This window comes from Diorhabda carinulata, chromosome X (genome assembly GCF_026250575.1).
Source record: "Diorhabda carinulata isolate Delta chromosome X, icDioCari1.1, whole genome shotgun sequence".
NCBI lineage: Eukaryota > Metazoa > Arthropoda > Insecta > Coleoptera > Chrysomelidae > Diorhabda > Diorhabda carinulata.
The window spans coordinates 16,095,873-16,120,601 of record NC_079472.1 but is presented as its reverse complement, the minus strand read 5'-3'; the positions used below and the strand labels follow the sequence as shown (position 1 = coordinate 16,120,601).

Genomic DNA, 24,729 nt, shown 5'->3' with positions numbered 1-24,729 from the left:
GTATCTTGTAATTTTTTATTTTTTTATTAAAATTTTTTCACTTATACAGATTTTTCTATTATTTTGATTTTTGCGGTTATATTTTTCATATCTCTTTTATTTTTGCTCGTACAAAAAAATAATTGGCATCAAAATAGTCCAAAATTCAGGAAAAAAAATTTTTCCAACTCAAAAATTGTGAAAAATTTATTCATGCGGCGAGTATAGTGAAAATTACAAAATCAAATTGATATTGTGAGGAAATATAAATGAAATATATTTTAAAAAGTTGGTATTATCGAATTCAAAATGGCGTCTTCGTCAATTTATACAAAGTGTACTAATATTACGATTCAGTATATGGGTTATTTGAAGAGATATAAAAAAATGTAATGAATCCATATTCTAAAATTATCTCAAAAAATACAAAGTGTTGTATAATTCCATTACAAACCAAACATGTTTTTCTTTTCAAATGAAACCCCCTGTATATCATACGGAATTCAACTAATATTCTCAAGTCCGTTTATAAAAAGGTTTTGTTATGTAATACAGAGTGATTCAAGAGGTTTGTGCTATAAAATACAGGGTGATGCGAATAAAAGAATAAGAAAATTTCGTGTTTTCCTTCATCTCGAATACAAATAGAAAATAACGTGTCGATAGCTCATAAATGACCCTGTATAATATGACAAAACGCTTCGATGAAATTGTCAACCTAAATTCGGTATAATATACAGGGGAAGTCATTCAAAAAATCATTTGTTGGTAATTGAAACATCGAAGACCGAAGTTTTTCACAATATTGGCACACCTTGTGCAACAACATAATTTATTAGTTGATTTTTCTTTTTTGTCAAGACCAAATCATACGAAATTAACGATAATAATAACACCGATGTTTGTATATTCTCTAGTATGGTGAATATTTGATTTGTCCTTGATAAAATTTCTATTTCGATACCAAAATAAGGAGAAAAAAACTGTTGAGAAAACGTGTGTTGCTGGTTATATGTGTGGGTGTTATGTATAGACATCAAAGAAAGTTTATGCTGATGTTTCTTCTAAAAATAAATATCAAATACTCTCACGAAAATGTTTGAAATAAACAGACTAAATTAGTTGTTTATGAAGAGACTTCATATAGAAATGTTAATACTTAAAATCCCAGAATGCCTAGTCAGTTAATGGACACGTGGGGACTACGAGACGATGTACAGTCAACACAAAATTAATATTAATTCTAACCAATTGTCTTGTATTATAGATATTGTTAGTTTTTTGCTTCAAATTTGGAATGAAACAAATTTTTATGTACAGAATTAGGATCAAGGAAATCTATGCAAATGGAAAACTCTAAGTATACACAAATACGTTGAAAATATACAACAAAATCTTGTAAATTAGTTTATTAATTCACTTTTGAATAAACAAACATTTTTTGTTCAAATAGGTACGAAACTGAATATGCTTTTAATTAACAAAACAAATTGTCGTAAGTTAAACAGAAATCCACTAAATAATTCCTGGTTACACACATCAACTTATACAATGTAATTTATTTACATTTTGAATCTGTTTAAGCTTGTCTAGAATCAAAGCCTGAAAAATTCTACAAAAGCCGCTGGAGTAGTATAAAATTTGCTGAAGTTCTTCTATTTATTTTAAAGTTTTCATATATCCCCCAATTTAGATCTTGGGATGTCAATATCCGTGATTCGGTCCATCTCTTTAGAGATATGCCTGCTGATCTTCTGGTAGTTTGATTGTTTCTACAGCCGATCCTCCTCATTTTATCGACTTGTGCCTTCCACCATCGTCTTTTCCTCACTACCTATCTGTTACCTGGTGGTTTACTGTCCTAGAGGGTTACTCCTGCCATTAATCAAAGGGTTTCCATCTTTATTGTTTTGTTCTGTACTGGATTTTTGATTATTAGAGTTTATCTTGTAGATAGACATTTTCATATCAAATCTTTTTGCCATTTGGTTGAATCTGAAAAGCATTCGTTGTAGATTGTGTTCATCTTCTGTTATGAGGACACCATAATCTGTGTAGTATACAATTTTGAACTCGTTGCTTCCCATCGTGTATCCTCTTCCCGCAGTTTTGATCTAGAAGAAGGTTAAAAAGCACTGGCATCACCTAAAGATGATGGTAGTTGCTTGAAAAACACCACTGTATCAAAAAGTACACAATCTATACAACATATGTTTCAAGTTTGAAGACGCCAAGTTTTTTAGCTTGGTAGCCATTAATAGAGAATGTAAACATCGTTATGTTATACAATATTTTGATTTGAAAGACGTTAGCCCAACCAATAGAGAAGCTTAACTTGATTATATTCCTCTGGGTGAAACTACTCCTACATTATAAAATGTAAAATATTGGGTAGCAAAGTTTAGACGAGACTGGGCGACCTGCGAAGACCAGCAACGCAGTGGTCGACCAAATGAGGTGACGACTCCAGAAACGTCGAAGAAAACCCACAAAGTGGTACTGGATGATCGTCGACTGAAAGTGCTTGAGCTAGTAGACACAAAAAGTGCGGTACATCGCTTATTGAAGCAGTGTACAAGATGAGTGCCTACGATGGGACAACAACAGCATCTTGAAGATGTTTCCAGCGAATGTTTGGCAATGTTTCATAACATGGATGGAACGTGGGTCCATCACTTCACACCTGAACCAAAAGAACAATCGATACAAATGGACTGAAAAGGGAGAATCGGTTCCAAAGAACTCCAAAGATCCTTCCATCTGTAATTGATGAATTAAAGTTTGAATTGCTACCTCCTACACCCTATTCGCTAGATTCAGACCCCTCGGATTATTTTCTATTCCCAGGCTTGAAAAAATTGCTCGGTGGTCGAAGATATTCCAACAATGAAAAAAAAAAATGAACAAAATTTTCGTGTTTTATTTGATGGGCGAGGTCCTTCTGGGTTTATCCTCGTACAGGATGGGCAACTAAGAACGACCTTTGGTCAATTATCAGGACCGTATTATATTACAGGGGAAAAATAAAAACAAAAGTAGCCCCGAAAACCCGTGGAAATCATTTTTAAAAGTTTAGGTCCTCACTAGAAGACGAATTTGAAAATATAAAATTACATTTTCTTAAATTTAATCAATTAACTGGCACTTCATATACGATAATCGAATTTATCCACAAAATCTGCGCATTTTCCATTTCACAAGTTTTAGTTATTTCTTCAAATGATAGATGGGGGAGAGTGGGAAACCTTGTAATTAAAAAATGCCTTCAAGTCCGGTTCTGCTCATCCGATTTTCATAAACTTTATATTATTTGAAACAGCTTTTCTCCAGCAATACAAAATCTATAAATTCCAAACAATTTAATTAGCACGGTGAATGCTAGAGGGCGTTCTTTATGTCGATATCTTTTTTCTATTTCGAGATATGTGTATAAACCTCGTATACGATTGTTTATATGTTTCTATTGCTATCACAATAAACAATCAACAAATTTTATCATTATTTGTTAATATTATAATAACTAGACTTGATAGACATTGTTAGATCATGTACTATTATTTAAACAATGTTTGAGGTGGACATATTTTCGATATCTTCGTAATATCGAATTATTACACCCCTATAGTTGTTGAAATAAAATTTTTCCACTGAATTTTCATTAAATCGTAAGTGGATGTCACAATAATCAAACTCACATTGAACTAAATCTGGTTATGTTACTTCCCTGAATAAATAAATTTTTATTTTGTTACAGATATTCAATACGCAAAATGATTTGCTCAATGAGCGCTCGTAGCGGCAAAGGGCGCTTCATTACGAAAATACTAACGTTCGGTATACTTTGGGCACTAATAATTTATACGTTATATCAATTTCGATCGATAACAATCGATGTACCAGTACCGCATCTAAATAGCAGGTAAGATAAAAAATTTTTATAGTCCGTTCGCAAAGTACTTGACTCGATAAAACTATGTCAATAAGTCACGACAAAACTATTGAAATTGAATGTCATTTCTGATAAATTTTCGAACATTAGTGTATTTAAATATAGTCCATGTTTCCAAAGAATCAAACTTATTCAAAATGTCCGAAAAAAGTTTAGAGACAAGAAAATAACCTTGTCTAACTGAAGACAACAGACGAAGGGAAAACTGAAGTGAAAACAGTGAAATAAGAAGGTTTCAGTTAAACTTAAACCCATTTTTAATGATTATACCATATTGTGAAGCCCCTACATCGTTTCTTCCTCTCTAACCTTACCTTCCTCCTCGTATTGTTGAAAAAACTAACGAGAATAGTCACTGCGTTGCTATTTATGACCGCCAATCAACATCCAGGAGACCTAGCGAGCATACACCTAACCTAACATATCTTTTTTTATAATGGATAATCGCGTCTTCAACTTCGGTGCAACCCTCAGCAAAATCCTGCATCATTTGTTGGACTTACTGAACTGACATTCATTCTTCATCATAAACCTCAGTCAGTTATCGGTGAATCTCTACGTGCGGTAACTTCCTGGAGCGAAAGTGGCGCTCAACACTTCATTTTCTAACCACAGCCAAGCAAATATTCAGCGAACTCCGGCGGGCTCGAGAGTGGAGGAACCACTACGTATTGCACCGTTGCCGGAATTACTCTAGGACCTTATCTCGATGCCGTAGCTCAATGACAACCTTACTTTGGTACTACCCCCGTAGTTTCTAAAACAACGCGTCAGTAGTTGATGAGTTTCTTAGGAATACCTAAATTTGAGCCTCTATTTTTCGTCCAAGCTGGAATTTATGGAACCGTTGGTGATATTCATACTGAACACACTATTTATTTATAGCATTACACCAACACTCATAATTACACTGTTTGGTATGAACGTTTCGATTACCAAGTTATGGTCTTCAGAGATTGAAGGTAGTAGTTACTGTAAACGGTGTATTCAGTATCTATTTTTCGTTCTTTGATGATAAATGTGTTCGTTGTGAGCGTTATCTTAGTGGGATTGTGGCAAAACTAAACACCAAATTGTACTAACTCTGATATACTTCCGATCTTCCGAATACTTTCGATGTATTCATCGTCTGGGACTGAAATAATTCGAGTGCAAGATAAAAATATGTATAAAACATTTTGTACTTAACTATAATTTCAGTCGCATACGATGAATATATTGAAAGTATTCGAAAGCTCGGAAATATATTAGAATTAGTACATTTTAGTGTTTCATTTTGCCACAATACCACAACGAAAACGCTCATAATCTTGCTGGCAAAGACTTCGTTCCAATTAGCTCCTTTTTTTTTAATATGTTTGTCTCGGATTTCTCTGTTTTATAATATTGTCGTGAAAAGTGTTATGTTTTTCAGCAGTTAACTAAATTCAGTGAACTTACCTTATTTTTCAGGTTACTTTTACAAAAAAGGTTGGATCCTCTCACCAGACACGCTGACAGCACTACGGAAAGCAACGACTTGGAACCGTACGTAGATAAAAGCCCAAATTTATCAGAAGATATGCTGATAGACGATATTCAAAAAAGAATGCCAAATTTACCGATCATCTATTGGAATAAAAACAAAAATAAACCGATGGGATACAACAACACTTGTGCAAGGTAAGTATTACCAGTAATCGATGCCCTTAATCAAGTACTGTAATTATTATCTTTACAATGTTGGACAGATTTCCATCAATGTTCGATTTGGAATTCAACAACATATATTGGCAAACTCTCCGTACCAGCAACGGTACTTTCCAGTTATTCGGGGCTTATTTGGACGCGAGACCGAACAACAGACTCGGTCCTACTGTCAGAATCCTAGGAATGATCGATAGGATCGAAGCAAGCGTAATCACGTACTGCCAATTCTGGTTCGACGGCAAAAAAGACCCTGTAATATCCAAAAGCTTCGAATACAAATATATATGGTAAAACGTCCTGAATTGTTGTTAACGTTGTTTATAATTCGTATTTTTTTAGGTATAAGAAGTGGGGAAATTACAAACAAGGTATATACCAACCGTATCTCATAGCTTGTATCCTTCCGTCTAAATACAAAGATCAAGTACCCCAATCTGTGTCTTTAGTCGAGAAGCAATGTGAAAACGCCACCAACAATTTGAGAATCATTTACGAAAAACCGGCACAAAAAAAAGATTTCGCTGTCTGCGTTAAAGGTAACTCGTATATCTATAGATAACAACGTGATTATTGTGAGATTGTGGCGATCAAACACCAAATTGTACTATTTTCAATATGAATTCTATGATTTCGAATAATTACATTATTATCATCAGGAAATTACTTGATCGATAAATGTATTTTGTGTAAATTATCAAATTCGTGTCATTCAAAATGACAATCACCACAACAATCACGTTCACAAACTAGTTCCAATTCATATTTTTATATATTAAAAAAATTTTATTTATCAGGATTGGATTTTCTTCACGAAGATCTTTCCGTGCGCCTCGTAGAATGGATCGAACTTTTGAATCTACTCGGAGCCGATAAAGTTTTCTTTTACGAGCTACACGTCCACCCTAACATCAGCAAAGTATTAAAACATTATGAACAAGAAGGAAAAGTGAGTCTAATTTACTTGTACCCAATTTTTCATCCTAATAACGGAAATGAGTCCAATTTATCTGTACCTAATTTTTCGTTATTTTATTTTAGTCCAATTTATCTTTACCCTTTTATTATAAAAATACATAGTGAGTCTAATTTATCTCTATTTGATTTCTTAATATTTCGGTTCTAAGAAAGAAAAGTGAGTCCTCTACCCGATTTTTTCAAAATTTTGTATTTAAAATATGGCGAGTCTAATTTACCTCTGCCGGATTTTGTAAGAATTTTATTTCAAATCATGAAATCGGTTCATCTGGGCATAACTTTTTTAATACTTTCTTTTAAAATGTTGGTTGAGTACAATTTACCTGCAACCGTTTTATTCTAAAAATTTATATTGAGTCCAATTTATCTGTGCACGAGTTTTACAAAATTTGGTTTTTAAAAAATTAAGTGGGTAATTTATCTGTGATATGTTTTTTTCGAAATTTTGTTTTGAATGTGTATAATGAGTATAATTTATCTTTAGTCGATTTTTTCAAAAGCATCTAAGCTGAGAGAGTCCAAATTAACTGTGTCCAAATTTTACAGAATTTCAAAAAGTTACAGGTCAGTCCAATTTACCTGCTCTCAAGTTTTTGAAAGTTTGAATTAGTTCAATTGACTTGTATTCGTTTTTTTTTCGATTTTGCAATTTTGTTTTGAGTATGTTAGATGTCAGTCCAATTTACCTGCTCCCAATTTATTCAAATTTTCAATTAGTCCAATTGACTTGTATTCGTTTCTTTTTCAATTTTGTAATTTTATTTTGAATATGTATAATGAATCTAATTTATCTTTAGTCACTTTTTTCAAAATTTTTTTCCAAAATCTAAACTGAGAGAATCTAAATTGGCTGTGCCCAAATTTTACAGAATTTCAAAAAGTTACAAGTCAGTCCAAATTTACTAATTCCAATTTTTTCAACTTTTCAATTAGTCCAATTCACTTTTATTCGTTTTTTTCCAATTTTGTTTTGATTACGTATTTTGAGAGGAATTAACTTTTTTTTAAATGTTTAGAAATCGTAAAATGAGTTGAATTCATCTGTGCCCAACTTTTTAAGAAATACGAATTCTCAAAATTACATTTGAATAAACTAAAGTATTAATTATCTGTAGATACCATATTTTTTATAATTCTATTAAAAATATAAGTCTAATTTATAATTACCCATTTTTTTCAAAATTTCTAATTGAGTGAGTCTAATTTATATGAGCCTGAATTATTCAAAAATTTAAATTCTTAAAACGAGTCCAATTGAACTTTTTCAAAATTAAAGAACATTAAGTCTAATTTATCACAATTATTTTCTAAATATTGTAAAAACGCCAAGTTAGTCTAATTTACCTGTACCCTATACAATTAAAACTTTTGAGAGCAATCATGATTTGATATAAAGACAGTCCAATTTATGTTTACCCCTTTTTGTCAGAAATATTTTTAAATCATAAAGTGAGTATAATTTACCTCTACCCAAATACTTCTAAATTTTTATTTTAAAACCGTGTAGTGAGTCTAATTAATCTGATCCCGAATCATTAAAAAATTTATTTGAAATACTTTTTCAAAACTAAAAAAAGTTTTCACAATTCTTGTATAAATATAGTGAACAAGTTAGGCCAATTTACCTGTGCCCTATTTATTTAAAACTTGTGAGACCAGTTTACTATATTTTTTTTTTCAAATGCAATTTTTTATTTTAGGTACACGTAACGCCCATAAATCTCGCTGGTGGTCAACCGAATGCCCCATCATTCCAACATTTATACCTGACGAAAAAAACAAATCAGAAAAGGCAGAACGAACTAATACCTTACAATGACTGCTTCTACAAACATATGTATGAATACAAGTAAGTAATTACACTATAAGTACATATAATAATGCACGGTCTATTTCCTTCTAATTACAGGTAATTGAATTATTAATTAATTTCAATGAAACTTCGTTCTTAAAAGGAACCCATATTTGATTTATATTCAACAAAATGTCTCCTCTTGTAGGTACATCATTCTTTTGGATATTGACGAAGTAATAATGCCACTCGAAGGTACCACTTGGAAGGAACTCATGGATAAAGTTTTGGCGAAAACATTAAAAACATATAAAGAAGAAAGAGCCTCGTATAACGTCAGGAATGTATACTTTTTGGACGATTTAATACACGATCACGGATGGTTCAAAGATATACCAAAGTAATATATTCAAAAAATTATTTATTTCATATTTTTTACACCCCAACTATTCACTAACACTCAACACTAAATTATTCACTCAACATCTAATTTATTCAAATCCATTTGTCACTGTATTCAGAGACTATAACTCTCGCTTTATATATTAAAACCGCATTCTAGAACATTTCGACTTTAGAAATCTCTAGTTTACTGTAAACAAACAAAAACGACTTATTATAAATTGTTTCTATAAAGAAAAATTAAGGTAATCAGGTCATTCGCTAACTTTTAGCTTCGATAACATATTCCGGCTTCACGGTCTAGATCAGTGGACGAGTTCGTAACGATATTTTTCATTTATAGATACATGCACATGTTGCAACACGTCTACCGAACGAAGAATTTCACCAAACCCGGTCAATACGTCAAATGTTTCCACAACACAGACAAAGTATTGACTCTACACAACCATTTCCCTCTTAGTTGTATCGGAAGCGGTTGTACGAGTTATCCTATCGAAACCGAAGACGCTCAACTTCATCATTACAGAGCCGATTGCGTGAAAACTTTGAAGAAAACCTGCGAGGAGTTCAGAAAAACCAGCGTCATGGATACGACGATATGGAAATTTAAAGATACCCTTATTCCGAGGGTAACGAAGACTTTAAGAACTTTAGGATTTTTTGGTAACAGTGAGAGTAATACTAATAGTAATAATATTATAAGGAAAAGGTGATTCGTTTATCGATGAATGGTGGTTATTAAATTTACTGATACATATAATAATAGATTTCGTATAAAGCAATATCTCATTTAAATGACGAAATTTGGAAGCGTCATTTTTGCATAAACACATCTATAATAGAGAAATTATGACTATTTGTTCAAATTGAGTCACTCATAACACGCATACCCCTGATGATAAATATCTAATAACTTATATCCCAAAACCAATCGACATAAGAACAAGGCTACCAATAATAAAATTTCTATTTATAAGTGAGATCGTGGAAATCACGTCATACTGTCATGTGTCAACTTACCACCATTTCATTTAACCTCTAAATTTACGTCATACCTTATTCAACTTCTAAATATAAGTCAACTTGTCATGTGTTAACTTCCCACCAGGTTATTTAACCTCTAAATATACGTCAACATGTCATGTATCAACTCATTATTAGTTTATATAACCTCCAAATATGACAAACATTTAAATACGTTTGCATGTCAAAATCTACGTCATTCTATCATAAGTTAAGTTCATATAACGTCCAAAAAATGAGACTTTCCAGTCAAGTATTAATACTATTTCTCAGTATATCGTTTTTCTACCATCTAGCACTCGTTTTGATCACTATATCAACATCTTCAGTTGTCCAAGAAAGAAAATGAATATTGAACTTCGTTTTAACCAAGTGAACTGTTCTTATGACGACTCTTATTATACTCCAGATGGTTTTGGATAAGTTAATGGTATACTTGTGATAACCCCAAAAGAGAACACTAACATTTTTGAAATACTCAAATTATCAGTTATAAATAATAATCAAATTATATCAATTTTGATTTTTTTCATATTTGAAACTATTTTTTCAAATTCTTCTCACTCTTTCGTTTATTATATGTATCATAAGGGGATTAAAAAAGATAGTAAACTTAAATACGTAACTTTTTTTTAAACCTACATAAATTATGACAAAAAATTATACGAGGGCTATCGAAAATTTAAGGAAATAAATACAAGAAAAATAATTTATTATCTACAACTAGAAATCTACTAATCTACATACTCATCAAACAAATTTATGTAAATATATAAACAGGATGATTCCTGTAACTACTTCTTTAGTCTCGTCCCATTGCGGCAATCCAAAAATGAGAACTAATGAGAAGTTCAGTATATTGGTTTCGATGTCGTGGTTTTTCACGTAAATATTGCCCTGAATCCTTTTGACTGCGCCAGTTAAATGATCCTTTTCTTATAAACATCTATAATTAATTTTGGTTCTACAAAATTCGTGATTTACCACGAAAATACTGTCTTGAATCCTTTTGACTGCGCCACTTAAATGACAGCTTTAAGAAATAATGGAAATTTAACAAAAAGTTACGTTTTTTAAGTTTTATCTCGTTAATAATATTTTTGCGTTACCTAGTTCCTGATTTTTCATGACTGATGATATTAACGCAACATTGAATAATCCACATTTTTCCATTATTAACATATAAAAAAAACTAATACTGTTATCAACCCTAGATAAAGGGACTTATTTCGGAACACGTAATTCCGGGACTATCGTTAATTTTTCGACGGTGGTATAAACCTTCATTTTACAAAAAATCTTTCCAGAAAAAAAATTTAAATTCCTATTCATCAACGCTGCATTTTTTGCAAATGTCTCTGCAATACTTCCGCAGATGTTCACATTGTCCACAATAAGTTGTTGTTATCCGGCTTTTTTTGACTTGGGCAGTAGAAATATGTTTCGTGCTTCTTTTCCTGAGGGATTGTTCAAAATAAATTTTTCCACGATTTTTGAACGTTGGTTGTTTTTACCTCATCCCACACTGACGCGACCCAGTACGATAGATCTTTTAATGTGACATACTCACCAGTTATTACTTCGCCTAACCTCAAAATCGACATATGAAGTAGCCTTCGCCAGTAGATCCTCTTCACCGCTTAAATTAGGGGGTAGAAAAATTGGCTTAATACCACTTCTGCACAGTTCTTGGGCATCGGGGTGAGATGGCGCATAAAATACGGTCCTGAATCTTTCTGACTGCGCCAGTTAAATAATCCTTTACTCTTAAACATCTAGGATTCATTTCGATTTTACAAAATTCGGAAATTGTAGATTCCAACTCCAAAAAAATCCAACACCAACAGAGTTCAGCGCTAATTCAGAGCCAACTAGTCTAGTCTAGAATGGGAAGGTACTGAGAGTCTCGACCAATTGCGGTATCCGGAAACAAACGAAATATTACAACTATTTACCATCGTAAATTTTACAAATGTCCCGTTATCTAGGGTTAAATAACAGACCAAATTGTATGTAATCAAAATTGTGTATATGTTTACCAAAATATGCGTTTTCAATTTATTTTTCTTCATTAATTAGCATAGTAATAGATAGCTTTCCTTCCCCCCATTTTCATTTCATTGAGATTCATATTTTTTTGCTCAATTGTTCTTATTTTTGCCATTATAAACTCTATTTTAATTTTAAGCAATCAAATACTGTACATAGGAAAACATAATAATACAGGGTAATCGGTATATAGAGTGAAACAAAATTCAGGAAACTATTCAAAATTAAGAATAAGCTTATTTTGGAAAACTAGAATACAGATTTTCGTATTGTTATTTTAATTGAATCTTGAATTTTAATGCCACAAATCAATTATACAGTGAGCGTCAAAAGTTTTTTCATATTGGAATCAAATTCGTTAATGCAATTTAGACTGATACTTTTTCAATCATATATAACAAGAAAAATAACAACAAAATTTAATTATGATCTTATACTGACAATTTTATTTATTAAAAAATTTCTGTATTCGAAAAATTACTATAAATAATAATATAAATATTATGACATCTACTAATACCGAAATATATTTACATGGTTTGCTTTACAGAATTTTGTTCCACTTTTTGTTACTTTATTTGGATAATGAAATTTTTTACAGGGTTTTTGCGAATTATCCTGTATAAATAATTGGTTACAAAAGCTTTTTGCTCAAACCAAAATTTAGAATAATTTTAGATTATAAGACTTTTTGAATTCAAACATTGTATTCCGAATCTAAAAAGGAAAAAGTTTGAATATTCTGAGATGTTTTTATAAAAAATTTTTTTTTGTATATAAAATACATATCAATATGACACTGTCAATTTATATATCTTAAAGCGAATGGCTTGGTGCTGCTTTTATTATTTTTTCTTCAAACATTTCTTGGTATTTTTGGATTCTCCCGTTTAATATAATCCAAGGTTGATTGATATATTGATAAAACCTAAACATATGACATCCCTTCGTATATATTTAAAAGGTATTTTTGTACTAGTTAGATGTTTTAAAGTATTTTTAACCATCTTATCAATTATTGTGACTATTGCTTGGAAATACTTTTAACATCTTCAATAATGTTTATAACAATATTTAATAAAGTAAGTACCATAACTAATATATATTTGGGAAACCCTGTATATTAATTTAGCAACACCTTATCATAATTTCGTAATATTTATCAAATTTTACAGTATGGGTTTCTTGACAAAGGATCTCTACTTAGTATTCGATGAATATGTTTTTTTGTTATACAAGGTCCGGTGAACATCAGGAAGAAATTATTTCTTCTAAAATTATAAAAATACAAAAAGCGCATGTGCAGATTTTATTTTTGACTTTATATTTTAAAGTTTATAGGAATAAAAATAAAAAATGATATGAAATCAAAATTATTCACAAGTGAAAATGCTTTTTTATCAAATTTTAAACCTGGACTTACGTATATTGATAGAAATATTCATTATCAACCTCCCAAAATAGGTTATTTTGGAACCAATACAAGAAACCCAACGCTTAATCTAATTATATATACACTGTTTGAAAGCTTCGTTTGAAAAAATCAACATAACCTTAAATTTATTACTTTTTACGGCTTCATTGGACTCATAACGCGTCCTTTATAGCGAATTTTAAGTTTCAAATAAACTAAAAAATCACAGTTAATAAAATCTGGCGAATACGGTAGATTAACAATGACTTTCGTTACTTGTTTCGTTGGTTGTTTTGGTCTAAAATATTGGGCAGTAGAATACAAACCCACATTGGGATTTTATAGCGCCAAAAAAACAAAATACGAAACCGCAATTCCATCGAACGACCTGTATATACATTCGGAAAAATTCAATTATTAAATCGCATTATTCTTCAAGTTTTTTTTTTAATTTTGAAATGTTATTTTTTTTCATTACTACCACCACCCAGTCATCACGGTCCAACGCTCGACGTCTCCACCTTCTTACACCTAGCTCCTCTTCGATATCATCCGGTCATCGTTTGTGCCGTCGCACAGGCTTCTACCGGTACGCTTTGCGCACTCTCCGCTCCTCACGCAGACGCTCCAAGTGGTCTAACCATCTGAGTCTGGTCCTAATGACCTGTTACCAGGATGGGGTCTTCGTAGAACCGATGTTTTTATATTCGGCGTGAGATATTTCGCTCCAACGTATGTAGCAACCGCTCCTCGCGTAGAATTGTCCGATAGATCCCCTTTTTCGTTTTCCAATTCACTAAACGTGACTTTAATCATTGGAAACTGAAGTATGAAGTCTTATTTCCATCGAACTTTCATTAATTTCGATCACTAGTGATATTTACCAGGGGAAGTTTTTCTGTTGACATAACCACATATTTTGGTTTGGACTCGTTAATGATGAGCTCCGTTCTACAAGCTTTCTCCTCCTCCAGCTCAAAGCTTCCTTACAGTTCACGATTCCTTCGATTGAGTAGATCAATGTCATCAGTGTAGGCCAGGTAGTGCATAAGTCTGTAGAGTAGAGTTCCTCCTCTATTAACCCGAGGGTACCCGAGAGGGATTGAGATTTATCTTATCTTAACTTTTCTCTTGGTTATTATAAAGGGTGTAAACATAAAGATATCCCAAAAATGGTACTCGCTTTATAATTATACAAACATACAGTGTGTTCATTTATCAAGTAACACACTTTCTGTATACTTATTGTAAAACGTGCCTTTGAATAAAATGATCGTAATAGTAATAAGTACTATTTATTGTATTTATAAAATTTTATAAAATAAATAATAAATACGGATTATAAAAACGTCATTTTTCACCCTTAATATCCATTCCACAGCCACATTTTTTAATATATCAATTAAATCAGTGACTTTGTATTGATTCTAGTATCGCTTCTTCGGGCATAAGTGCTCCAGCTATACAAGCGGTCATAAAACAAACTAGAGCTCCGCCGAACCAAGCCCTAAATACCACCCTTGTGATCACGTCAGATTTATTAGGAATCAAAGTACTAAAAGCAGATGTCATTATACCTATCGAAGCGGGATTAGAAAATCCGCAGATGGCGTAAGTTGCTACGACTTTCGTCCTGTTCTAAAATAATTTCTAAAAATAAAGTTGAAAAAAAAATTATATTATCTCACCGATAACATCCCCGCGTTTATCATCGTATGCATACGTTCGAAAGCAACGAATTCATTCACCATGGTTTTAATACCTATCAATGTACCCACGCATTCGCACTCCGACCACGGTACACCCATTATATAACTCACTGGGATAAATATTTTCCCGGATATTAATTCCAATGATAACACCGACTCAGTGAAACCTAGAAAATATATTAACCAAAGGTTTTTCGTATTATTATCGGTTTAATCGAATTATATTACTCAAAATATTATTTTTCCTACATATCTAATTGTAAATACACCGAAATTTGGTGCTTAGATCGTAAGAAAGCCTATGACTGCGTTAACATTCTTCTAATTTTTATCGACTTTATAAGAAACCCAAGAATGTGTCTCAAACAACACTAATTGAATTTATTTCCAACTGAAAGACTTATTAGACCGTATGGAAGCCTATGACTTGGTTAACATTCTTCTACTTTGTATGTTGAAGAGTTTATCAGAAGCCCCAGAATGTACCATGAACGATACTGATTACATTAATTTCTAACTGGACAATGAGAATGTCTTATGAGATCGTATCAAAGCCTTTGACTGGGTTAACATTCTTCCACTTTGTACCTTAAGAGTTTATCAGAATGTGCCATGAACGATACTGATCAAATTCTTTTCCAACTGGGCAAGTCTTATGAGTTCGTATGAAAGCCTTTGACTGTATTAACATTCTTCTAAATTGTATCTTAAGAGTTTATCGGAAGCCTCAGATTGTGCCATCATTGATACTGATTAAATCAATTTTTACCTGGACAATAAGATCATATGAAAGCCTGTGACTCTGTTAACATTCTTCCATGTTGTATCTTTGGAGTTTATCAGTGGAAGCCCCAAAATGTGTCATAAACAATTTTGATTAAATCCATTTCCAAATGGACAATAAAAAGTGTTATTGAACAGTATGAAGGCCTCGGACCTGGTTAACGTTGTTTTCATTTGTACCTTAAGACCAACTGGACAGTTTTTTTGTAACTCCTAGTGGAAACTGCAATTTGCCTAGATGGCAATAAGCAGTAATAACCGAAATAAAGTGTCGCAACTGTAGGTGATCTTTTTGATGTTATATTTCTAAATGAACTAAGTCTATTATTATCTGAATCCTGTAAACAGGTTGAATGGTCAAAATCGTTTCAGTCGACGCGCTTCATTGTTAAAGCGTACATTTAATTGTTTGGCAAATACATTAGGGTGCACTACCATTGCGTCACTACATTTTGATTCAAATTTTTTTATGATCTAAGAAGGTGACTAACCTCCAGTTAATATATGAGATGTAATAGACTTACAGGGTCAGGTATAAATGTAAAGACGTCTTTATCTGTGTCAATTTATTTCGACATATGATATGTGTCATATGTCGAAATTATTATGTGTCATATGTCAAAATTATTATGTTATAATAGTGCGGTACTGCACATTGCCCTTCCAATAAATAGCCATAAATTTACGACTTTTAGATCTTATATTATATTATATTTAATTTAAACTTAGTGTATCTTCATAGAAATAAAAATAAAAAAATGAAATTTTGACACTATATAGATTATTTCTTTGGCTATCGATTAAGATAATTTAAAAATAATTTCGATTTTGTGGAAATAATGATAGAAAATGGAAATTTCTTCATTATACTTAGAATAAAAAACACTGATTTTTTCTTAAAATTAAAACTCGTACCTACTAATTCGCCTAACCACCCCAATACACCATTAATGAAGTAGACAGCAGCCAAAAATGCAATAAGCCCAGCTATTATACCGTGTACGAGATTTACCGCATTCGAAACCCCTTTAGAGGCAGCCTCTAATACTGAGGTATATTCCCTATAATGAAAAAAAAAAATATACACATAAAAACTCAGATATACGAGGTTTTTTTGTAAAGTTCCCGATCTAACAAGACATCTTTTTACATAATCATTTTTATATTTCAACTTTCAAGTCAATACACTCGTTGACGCTTCCCAAGAACAGTAGTCGCCTTTCTAATGAAATTAGGCGTTCATAAATCTATAATCTTGAGGTTGGGACACATGAAAAAGTCGCTAGAAGCCAGGTCTGTTGAATACAGTGGATGGTTAAACAGTTTTTAAATTTTAACCAAACTCTTTTTGTAATTTCTCCCTTCAACCTTCAATGATATTGCTGGTTGTCCTGAACGCTCGTCATGAGTCAAGTTGAAACGACCACGTTTCAATTCAGCTGCCCATAATTTTACGGTTATAAATGACAGTGCAGTGTCTATTCCCTTTTACATTTGCGTTTCATTTCTTTCAAAAATAAATGAGTGTATTACGACTTGATACTCAATTTTTTCTGTGCTTTCAAAATATATATTTAATAACTGCACGTTGTATTGCGCCACCCTGTAGTATTAACAAACACCGTTTCCAGATTACACTGTCTTGCACTACACTGGCTGAATTGATTCTAGACCCAGTGCAAGCGGTACAGTGAAAACTAGTTCTCTTGCACTGCTACTAAGAAAAGCGACACTAGCGCTGGTTCTGGAACTTGTTCTGCCAGTGGAGTTACCAAGAACAAATCTTATGACGTAAGAATATGTTTATTATATTATTTAATTCGTTACTTGTTATTGCTTTGCAGCCATCTTAAATATGATTATACTTACATTTTTGTTTCTCTTATATTTTCTTTGCGCATTTCAACCTCTTCCGTTTCCGGATACATTAATTTACTATAACATAAAGCAGCCGGTGCTGACATTATACTGGCAGTTATCAAATCTTGAGGTCTAGCGCCGTAATTGATATAAGCTGCCATTACCGATCCTATAAGACGGGGAAATTTAAAAAAATGGGATATTTAAAGAGAAAAGAAGGAAGATTTTTCAATGGTTGTTTAAAAGATGGTGTCGAAAACATATTTATGTTTGATGTTTAGCTCACCGGCGACTGTAGCAAAGCCTGATAACATAATAGAATGGATTTCGGAGTCTGTTAGATTTTTTAAATAAGGAGAAAGAAGAAGAGGAGCTTCTGTCTGTAAAAAAATTAAATTCCAACAAAATTCGGATGTATTATTTAATTATTTTTACATAAAAAACTTACCATGCCTAAAAATATATTAGCAGCACTATTTACACTTTCGCAAATCGACGTATCCATTAAAAATTGTAGTAAGTTTCCTAAAGACAATACGACTTTTTGCATTATACCATAATAATACAAAATATTTACCAAAAAACTAATAAAATATATAGTCGAAAGTGCCTAAAAATTTATTCAAGTAAAAACAAAAAAAAACAAATTAATAACGAAATTTCTCACTCTAAATGCAAAAACTTGTTGATTCCTAACAAGCTCCACGCCAAAAGGAAATTCAGATGCAGAGAAAGCATAATTAAGAAGAGTATTGACTTTATCTCCTATGCATTCCAAAATATTTCTTCCTAATTCCCACCTTATAGTTATTAAACCGAATGTAAATTGTAGTATTATTCCCCAGATAACAGTTTTCCAGTTTATCTACAAGATTATACTCGAAAGATTTGTACGCAGGTCCGATTCCATCGCATGCGCTCTTTCAAAATTAACGTTTGGGTGGGGGGGCGGTGAAGTCATCAACTCTATATATGTAATGTCTGTATAGACAATTGGTATAGGAAAAAACATTTTGTCTCTCGTTCGAGACACTTTATCAATACTGCGCATGCTTGAGAATGCTTAGAACCGAACTGGAACCACGGAGGATAGAGAAAGCGTTATCATTTTGTCTTCCTTAGTCAGAACAACTTCCACTTATAGAAACTGTCCATTTAGGAGTATTACATATATGATCAACTCGTGAACGACATTATTTTGAAACTGCGCATGCGATTGATCTCTAAAATGATTTAGAATTCGACCTGCGAACAAATCTATTCACGTTAAGATGCTAATAAATAAAAAATATTGAAATGAAAATTCGGTAAGATGATAAGCCACTCCTCGACGATCATCATGAAACTTCATAAATAGACAATTGATATTACGAGAAATTTACTTCCGGAGATACCGGAAGTTGCCATTATCTTAGGAGGGCTAACAGATATCGAACCATGGATAACTTTGTTCGATAGATCTTATCAAGATCTATCTGTATGTGAAAAGTCATGATGATTGACGCATGCGCAGAAGATTTTCTGTAAAAAGTATGCAAATGCAACATATTTATCAATAAACCTAACCTAACCTAACCAAAATTACTAAATATTCATTCTATCTATTGATTTTTCGTGAAAATAATGCATTTGCATACTTTTTACACAGAAAATCTTCTGCGCATGCGTCAATCATCATGACTTTTCAAACACAGATAGATCTTGATGAGATCTATCGAACAAATAGACTTACATTTTCGAATTTAAAATTAATACTAACAGACCTGCAAGTACCAATTCCTATATATACGTGGGTGGTTCAAATATATACCGAAATTTTTGAATAAACGCGCGAAAATTTAGTGTCATAGAAGTAGCTGCACTGCTAGACTGGGCTGGACAGCAACCGCGACAGCGTAACCTCACTTTGCAGTTTACTTATAGCCATGAGCGAGAAGGATATACGCAACGCATTATTATTCGTTTTTTAGTCAAAGTCAAATCATCCTTCTTATAGAACCGATTTATCGTTATGCGACTATTATTTATTTAGTCAGAGTTAGAATTCTTCGTACACGAATGGTTAGGTGACGAGCCGAGAGATTTTTACGAATAAGGCATTCGAAAGCTTCCGGAGAAATGTCAAAAATGTGTAGAGTATGACGAAGATTAAATAGAAAAACTGTAAAAATATTCAGCTCTGTAACTTAATTAAATTTTTTATAGCAAAATTGCGGTTTATATTTGAAACACCCCCGTATACAAAATTGATGACTAAATAAAGTTAAGAGCAATGTTGCCATATTATATTCTGTAGACTATAAAATGAAAAAATAGTTTTACCTTAGATCTGTTATTGGAAAATATATATCCGATAAATAAGAAAATAATTAGTCCGGATATTGAAATCAATCTATTTCTGTTGTCTTTAGTATCGATTGCTAAATATATAGCGATTGCCGAAAATGTAGATAAGTAAAATATCTTATCGGAAAACCTATAAGAAAAATAAATTTAAAATATAATTTAAATATAAATTTAAATCAGCTGTAATATGTAATTATTTAAATTGTTAACGTTTTACACGTTGATATGGAACGAGAAGTAGAAAAACATGTCACTTCAGTTGTAATTAAACAGAACTTTGACAACAGCGCAACTTTTATATGATTGAGTTGATATCGACTTCCTTCCTGTGATCAATTAATGGCTGACTACCTTCTTATTATTTGCAATCCAGTACTTTTATTAACGGCGTTATTCAATTTACATTTAAACAGATTTATGGAGTTTTTAAAAATTGGATAGAACAATGGTCTCACGAAATAAACGTTCAGGTAACCATAAATAAAAAAGCAATACAGTATTACGAGTAAACCATAACCAGTGCATGTTGTTGATATGAATTCGTTCCAACCGAAAACTGCAAATAAAATTTTGTACTCTCAATTTAATTTGATTCTCAAGCGTATAATACCTGTATAATTTAAGTAGTAATAAGTAGCCCAAGCAAAATATCCAGAAACTATCGATAATGTAGAGACAGATATTAAAAATTGTCTTTTATTATCTGAAAGATAACGAGCGTCATTTTTATTTTCCGTGGTAGAGGAATCATTTGGAAGTTCCTAAAAATATTCCAAATTAAAATGTAGTAAAAAACCAGTTAGAAATTGGATTTAACGATGTTATGAATCATAATAACCTAAAAAAAACTTACTGTTAAAATTATTTCTGTAGAATTATTCATTATCAATTGAAATAGTTTTCACTTCATGGTTGACGTTCGTTAAAGAAAATTAAATCTCAAGTTGATACCTAAAAATTTACTTCGTGAATATTCTTGTTGGAGACCAACAATAAATTCCAGTTCCATAATAATCATTCTGTTTTTTATGTTTAACATAACAATCCAAGAAAGTTATTAGCTTCCAGGATCACGTATGGCCCCAACGCCTTTGTCTGTGTCAGTTTATTTCGCGCCATGAAACAGTGTGTATTATAAAGTTCGATAGATCAAATGTTTACCCGTTGACGCCACGAAAAATAGAGATAGTTTTACCAAGCATCCGTGAAAGTACAATTTGAAAAATTATGAATGACTCGATAGTTTTTGAAAAAACACGAAAAAAAACCAAGTGCATCATTGAAATCGCATGATTTTTCGATTTTCTAGAGCCAAAAAAACGAGGGGACCGCGAAAGTATAGAATTACCTTGATTTTTAAGGTAGTAGCGATACCGAAATTAAACTAATTGATATACAGTAATAGATAAATAATATTTGTATTTATTTATTAATATATTGTGTATTATTTAGTAGATTAGAGGTTAAAATTAAAGAGTCCTATCAAATTAAAACATAAAGCAAATACACCCTGTTTTAAAATCAAATAATTTTTATAAAATTAGTGCGACCCTTTACTACTTTGGTGTCTTATCGAATTTTATATAGGCCTTCTCAGATTATGAATAAGTATTACACGATTCGTCGAAAAACACGATTGCATCTTCAAGTTTTATGAAGGTATGAACTAAAGCATTAAAAATAGTTCCTCGGCATTCACGAGTAATTTATAAATATTGAACTTATCTAAATTTACCTTAATTCTATGAAGATTTAATCCATTGGTTTACACATATTTCAAGTTATTTCTCTTAATACCTACTAAAACATCCGACTAACATACCTCAAACTAAATCGACATAAACTGGAAAACTTGTTTTAAGGGTCAATGGCCCTAGAAATTAAAAAATTTTATATATTTGTTTTAATTACATTTATTCTTTTTTATAATTAGTTTATATATTTATATATAGAACGTCAAAAATTATGTTGTGAATCAAGTATGAAAGGAATATTGAACCTACGTTCGTAAACACAATTTCAACATAGTATTTGGGTTTTTACACGACACGACGTGATGAAAAATTAAATCAAACTAAATAATCCCACAAAATGGAAATACACATCACAAAGTAATACATTTTTATTTAGTTATTAGTTATAGATAAAGAAGTTGAAGGTTTCCATTGGTAATATATGTACAGGGTAATAAAAAAATTTGCGTTTGGAATATTACTCATAAGGATTTTTTCTAACGAGTTGAAGAAATTTTGATTTGAGTGTTGCTGACATATTAGTCACGTGATGGAAGATCTCCGCCTATCTACTTCTTAACAAGATCATGTTAAAATCAATAGAAATACTTTATTTTTCAATCAAGACATTTATTTTCTCATATTTTTGTTACTTCTTATCAAATAAACTTTATTAAGCAATCCTGGGTTTTACCTATTATTCCACAAGCATGTTTACAAGAAACCAGTAATAAAGATAGTATTAGGTTCGGTCCAATAGTCATAAATAGTCCGAATGTGCTTTTAGATTAAGGGTGAAATTCACAGTCTACGGTTATACCGATCTCATCCTTATTGAATGCAATGCCAATTTATAGACAAAAAGTGATAGTAGGTTCGAGTGAAATTAAGTGAAATTTTATAATTTATAAACGCGTGTTTGCAAACTCGTGAAGATTCCAGTTTCTCGATGTACGCGCACTTGGCAACATGGACGTTCAACTAACAGCTGCTATGCAATGTCACTCTCGCTTATTACAAGGGTTGTCAGAAAAGTTTAGTATATACGCTTAGCCCAGTAATGTTCTTGATCTTGCGCTTTCGTGCAAATGAAACTTTGAGGTTATGAAACAGAAAAAAAGTAAATACGTATAGGGTGATTAACCAATTTGTGGATTTTAGCTATGGATATTACCTAAGTATGAAAAGGTCGTTATCTGGAAGTAAGAGCAATTCTTTCTTCTTCAAATGCCATTTACCTTATCAAGAAATGATGCGTAATACTCTACTGTTATTATTTACCTTTTTGAAGATAGTCGTTGAACTTAATCCCACGACTATCCCAAGCAAACGATCGCCATCACTTTTTAGCTATTAAAAACGTCTTCGCCTTTTCGGAACAGGTACGCCCTTTGAAATCCACTCTGTGTATTTAATTGGAAATAATTTATGTCTTTTGAAATATAATTTATTCAATTACAAATATCTCATATGAGAAGCACTCAGTTGTTTGTAATGTGTAATTTTAGATCTTTTGCAAAATAAGTTGTAATATTGATCTATAAACATTTAAAACACTCCCAAATTGTAAGATTTTCCACGTTTTCTATCGTTATTGAAGACCTAGCCGATCGATTATGATTTTTTTTTTTAATTTTTAACAGATTTTCTAATTATTGATGCAACATTTGAGTGAGGTATACCACGGATTATTTCAAAGTAGCTGCGTCAATATTTAAAAAAAAATGGGGCATACAGAGCGTCCTTCATATGCTTTAAGGCAATTAGGCTTAGAATTAATTGAGACACCTTGTATAGTAATTAAATTTTCAAATACTTACCGTTTTGGTTATGTAAATGTTGCTGTTAAATTGTGAACATTACTAATAACTTTAAATTCATATATCACGTTTTAAATGAAAAATTAACGATTAATTCTGTTTATAAAATAACAAAATTACCCATTGTCATGATTAGGTAAGGAAAATATTCTTAAATGACATCAAAATTCTTTCGAAACAGTACATAATAAAGATAAAAACGATTAAGGTATTTCAAATGTTTATTTATGTAATTTATAAAGCGGATAATTGTTTTAATTTTCTTTTTTTTTCGTTTTCAGGGTAGTCACACATAATTTAATTTATATCGTAAAAATTAAAACACTATGTACAATTATTTGTTATTCTTTGCTCCAAAAATTTGGTGTATAACATTCTTTAATATCAAATTTTGTATCCCCCCCAAACTTTTAACTCATTTGTTTTATGAGATATTCATCAAACTTTATTTCAGAGCTGTTTTAAAAACTTTTTCAACGTTTCATTTGGTTCAACCAGTATTATATGTATTTTCTATTAAATCGTTTCAATCTCGCATCTATTTTCACTATTTTTCATAAATTATTCTTGTTTTGCAGGATATTATGCAAGAGGTCTCAATTCAGTACATTTCGGCCATTTTTTTAAAACCTTTTGTGTTACACAACATGAGTCTTTAGGCCGGCTACAATGGAATTTTATAATTAATGGAATTCGCGCGGCGCCTTTCATCTGTTTTTAAATGACGGACGCGCCTTTGATATTTGGTTCTAGAACGTTTTATTATAGCAGGCGGCTTATTTACAGTAAATTTTAAACAATTTCTAGGAAAGTCTATTTATTTATTTCTTGCGCTGCTTTTTGTTCTAGAACTTTGTGGAATTCTATTTGTGGTATATAAATAAGTTTATGTAGCGCAGTAAGTTACTTTTGACTAGTCATAGTGAGAAGATTGAATTATTAAAAATAATTGTTTAAATGATGTTTATAAGTAAATTATTGTAAATTAAGTGTATTGTATAGTGTGTAAATAAATTAAGAACGAGTGTTTATACACTATAATTTTTTTAATTCCAGATTATTTCTAGCATTTCAATTGGTCTCCATATATAACACAAGACTCAATAAATGTTGTGACTAGAAAAACATATTCTTTAAGCCCAAAAATGATTTTATTTCTTCTCTGTTTAATCTCCTGTTTTTCAATATATTGTATTCGGCTCC

The 24,729-nt window shown here is 31.5% G+C and overlaps 2 protein-coding genes and 1 long non-coding RNA gene across 9 annotated transcripts in view; 2 read left to right on the top strand and 1 right to left on the bottom strand.

Moving 5' to 3' along the window:
- The window catches only part of LOC130902555 (uncharacterized), an 86,687-nt gene extending 76,935 nt beyond the window's left edge, over positions 1–9,752 (top strand). For all 4 annotated transcript variants that reach the window (XM_057814778.1, XM_057814781.1, XM_057814780.1 and 1 more), the window contains exons 2-9: positions 3,734–3,898; positions 5,381–5,590; positions 5,659–5,904; positions 5,957–6,153; positions 6,412–6,563; positions 8,293–8,441; positions 8,593–8,784; positions 9,130–9,752. In XM_057814778.1, the coding sequence (XP_057670761.1) occupies positions 3,734–3,898; positions 5,381–5,590; positions 5,659–5,904; positions 5,957–6,153; positions 6,412–6,563; positions 8,293–8,441; positions 8,593–8,784; positions 9,130–9,502 (1,684 nt within the window). In that variant the 3' untranslated portion in view covers positions 9,503–9,752. The remainder of the gene's footprint in view (positions 1–3,733; positions 3,899–5,380; positions 5,591–5,658; positions 5,905–5,956; positions 6,154–6,411; positions 6,564–8,292; positions 8,442–8,592; positions 8,785–9,129) is intronic.
- Positions 9,753–14,554: 4,802 nt separating this feature from the next.
- On the bottom strand, positions 14,555–23,683 carry LOC130902553 (sodium/nucleoside cotransporter 2-like). 4 transcript variants are annotated; one of them, XM_057814775.1, is made up of 13 exons: positions 23,527–23,576; positions 21,709–21,846; positions 20,827–20,924; positions 20,584–20,734; positions 20,325–20,529; positions 19,950–20,103; positions 18,295–18,492; positions 18,076–18,237; positions 17,914–18,007; positions 17,637–17,796; positions 16,683–16,828; positions 14,964–15,151; positions 14,555–14,913 (listed from the first exon to the last, which is right to left on the bottom strand). In XM_057814775.1, exons 3-13 carry the CDS (start codon positions 20,854–20,856, stop codon positions 14,683–14,685), a joined length of 1,719 nt encoding a protein of 572 aa, XP_057670758.1. In that variant the 5' UTR covers positions 20,857–20,924; positions 21,709–21,846; positions 23,527–23,576; the 3' UTR covers positions 14,555–14,682. The 4 variants fall into 4 exon arrangements, with proteins under 4 accessions (XP_057670758.1, XP_057670757.1, XP_057670759.1 ...); XM_057814774.1 differs by lacking the exon at positions 23,527–23,576 and adding an exon at positions 21,977–22,060; XM_057814776.1 differs by lacking the exon at positions 23,527–23,576 and adding an exon at positions 21,977–22,044 and having other exon boundaries at positions 21,796–21,846.
- On the top strand, positions 19,911–24,572 carry LOC130902558 (uncharacterized). Its single transcript, XR_009060418.1, has 3 exons — positions 19,911–20,443; positions 22,868–23,088; positions 24,105–24,572. It is a non-coding gene; the product is annotated as an uncharacterized LOC130902558 (long non-coding RNA).
- Positions 24,573–24,729: the final 157 nt, after the last annotated feature.

Bases quoted from the DNA above. Each gene is read 5' to 3' on its own strand.
- LOC130902553 (XM_057814777.1), bottom strand. From the start codon at position 20,856: ATGAATAATTCTACAGAAATAATTTTAACA. The intron at 20,530-20,583 runs GTATTATACGCT...TTTTATTTGCAG, and splicing joins TTACTACTTAAATTATACAG to TTTTCGGTTGGAACGAATTC. The intron at 20,104-20,324 runs GTAGTCAGCCAT...TTTTTCTTATAG, and splicing joins GGATTGCAAATAATAAGAAG to GTTTTCCGATAAGATATTTT.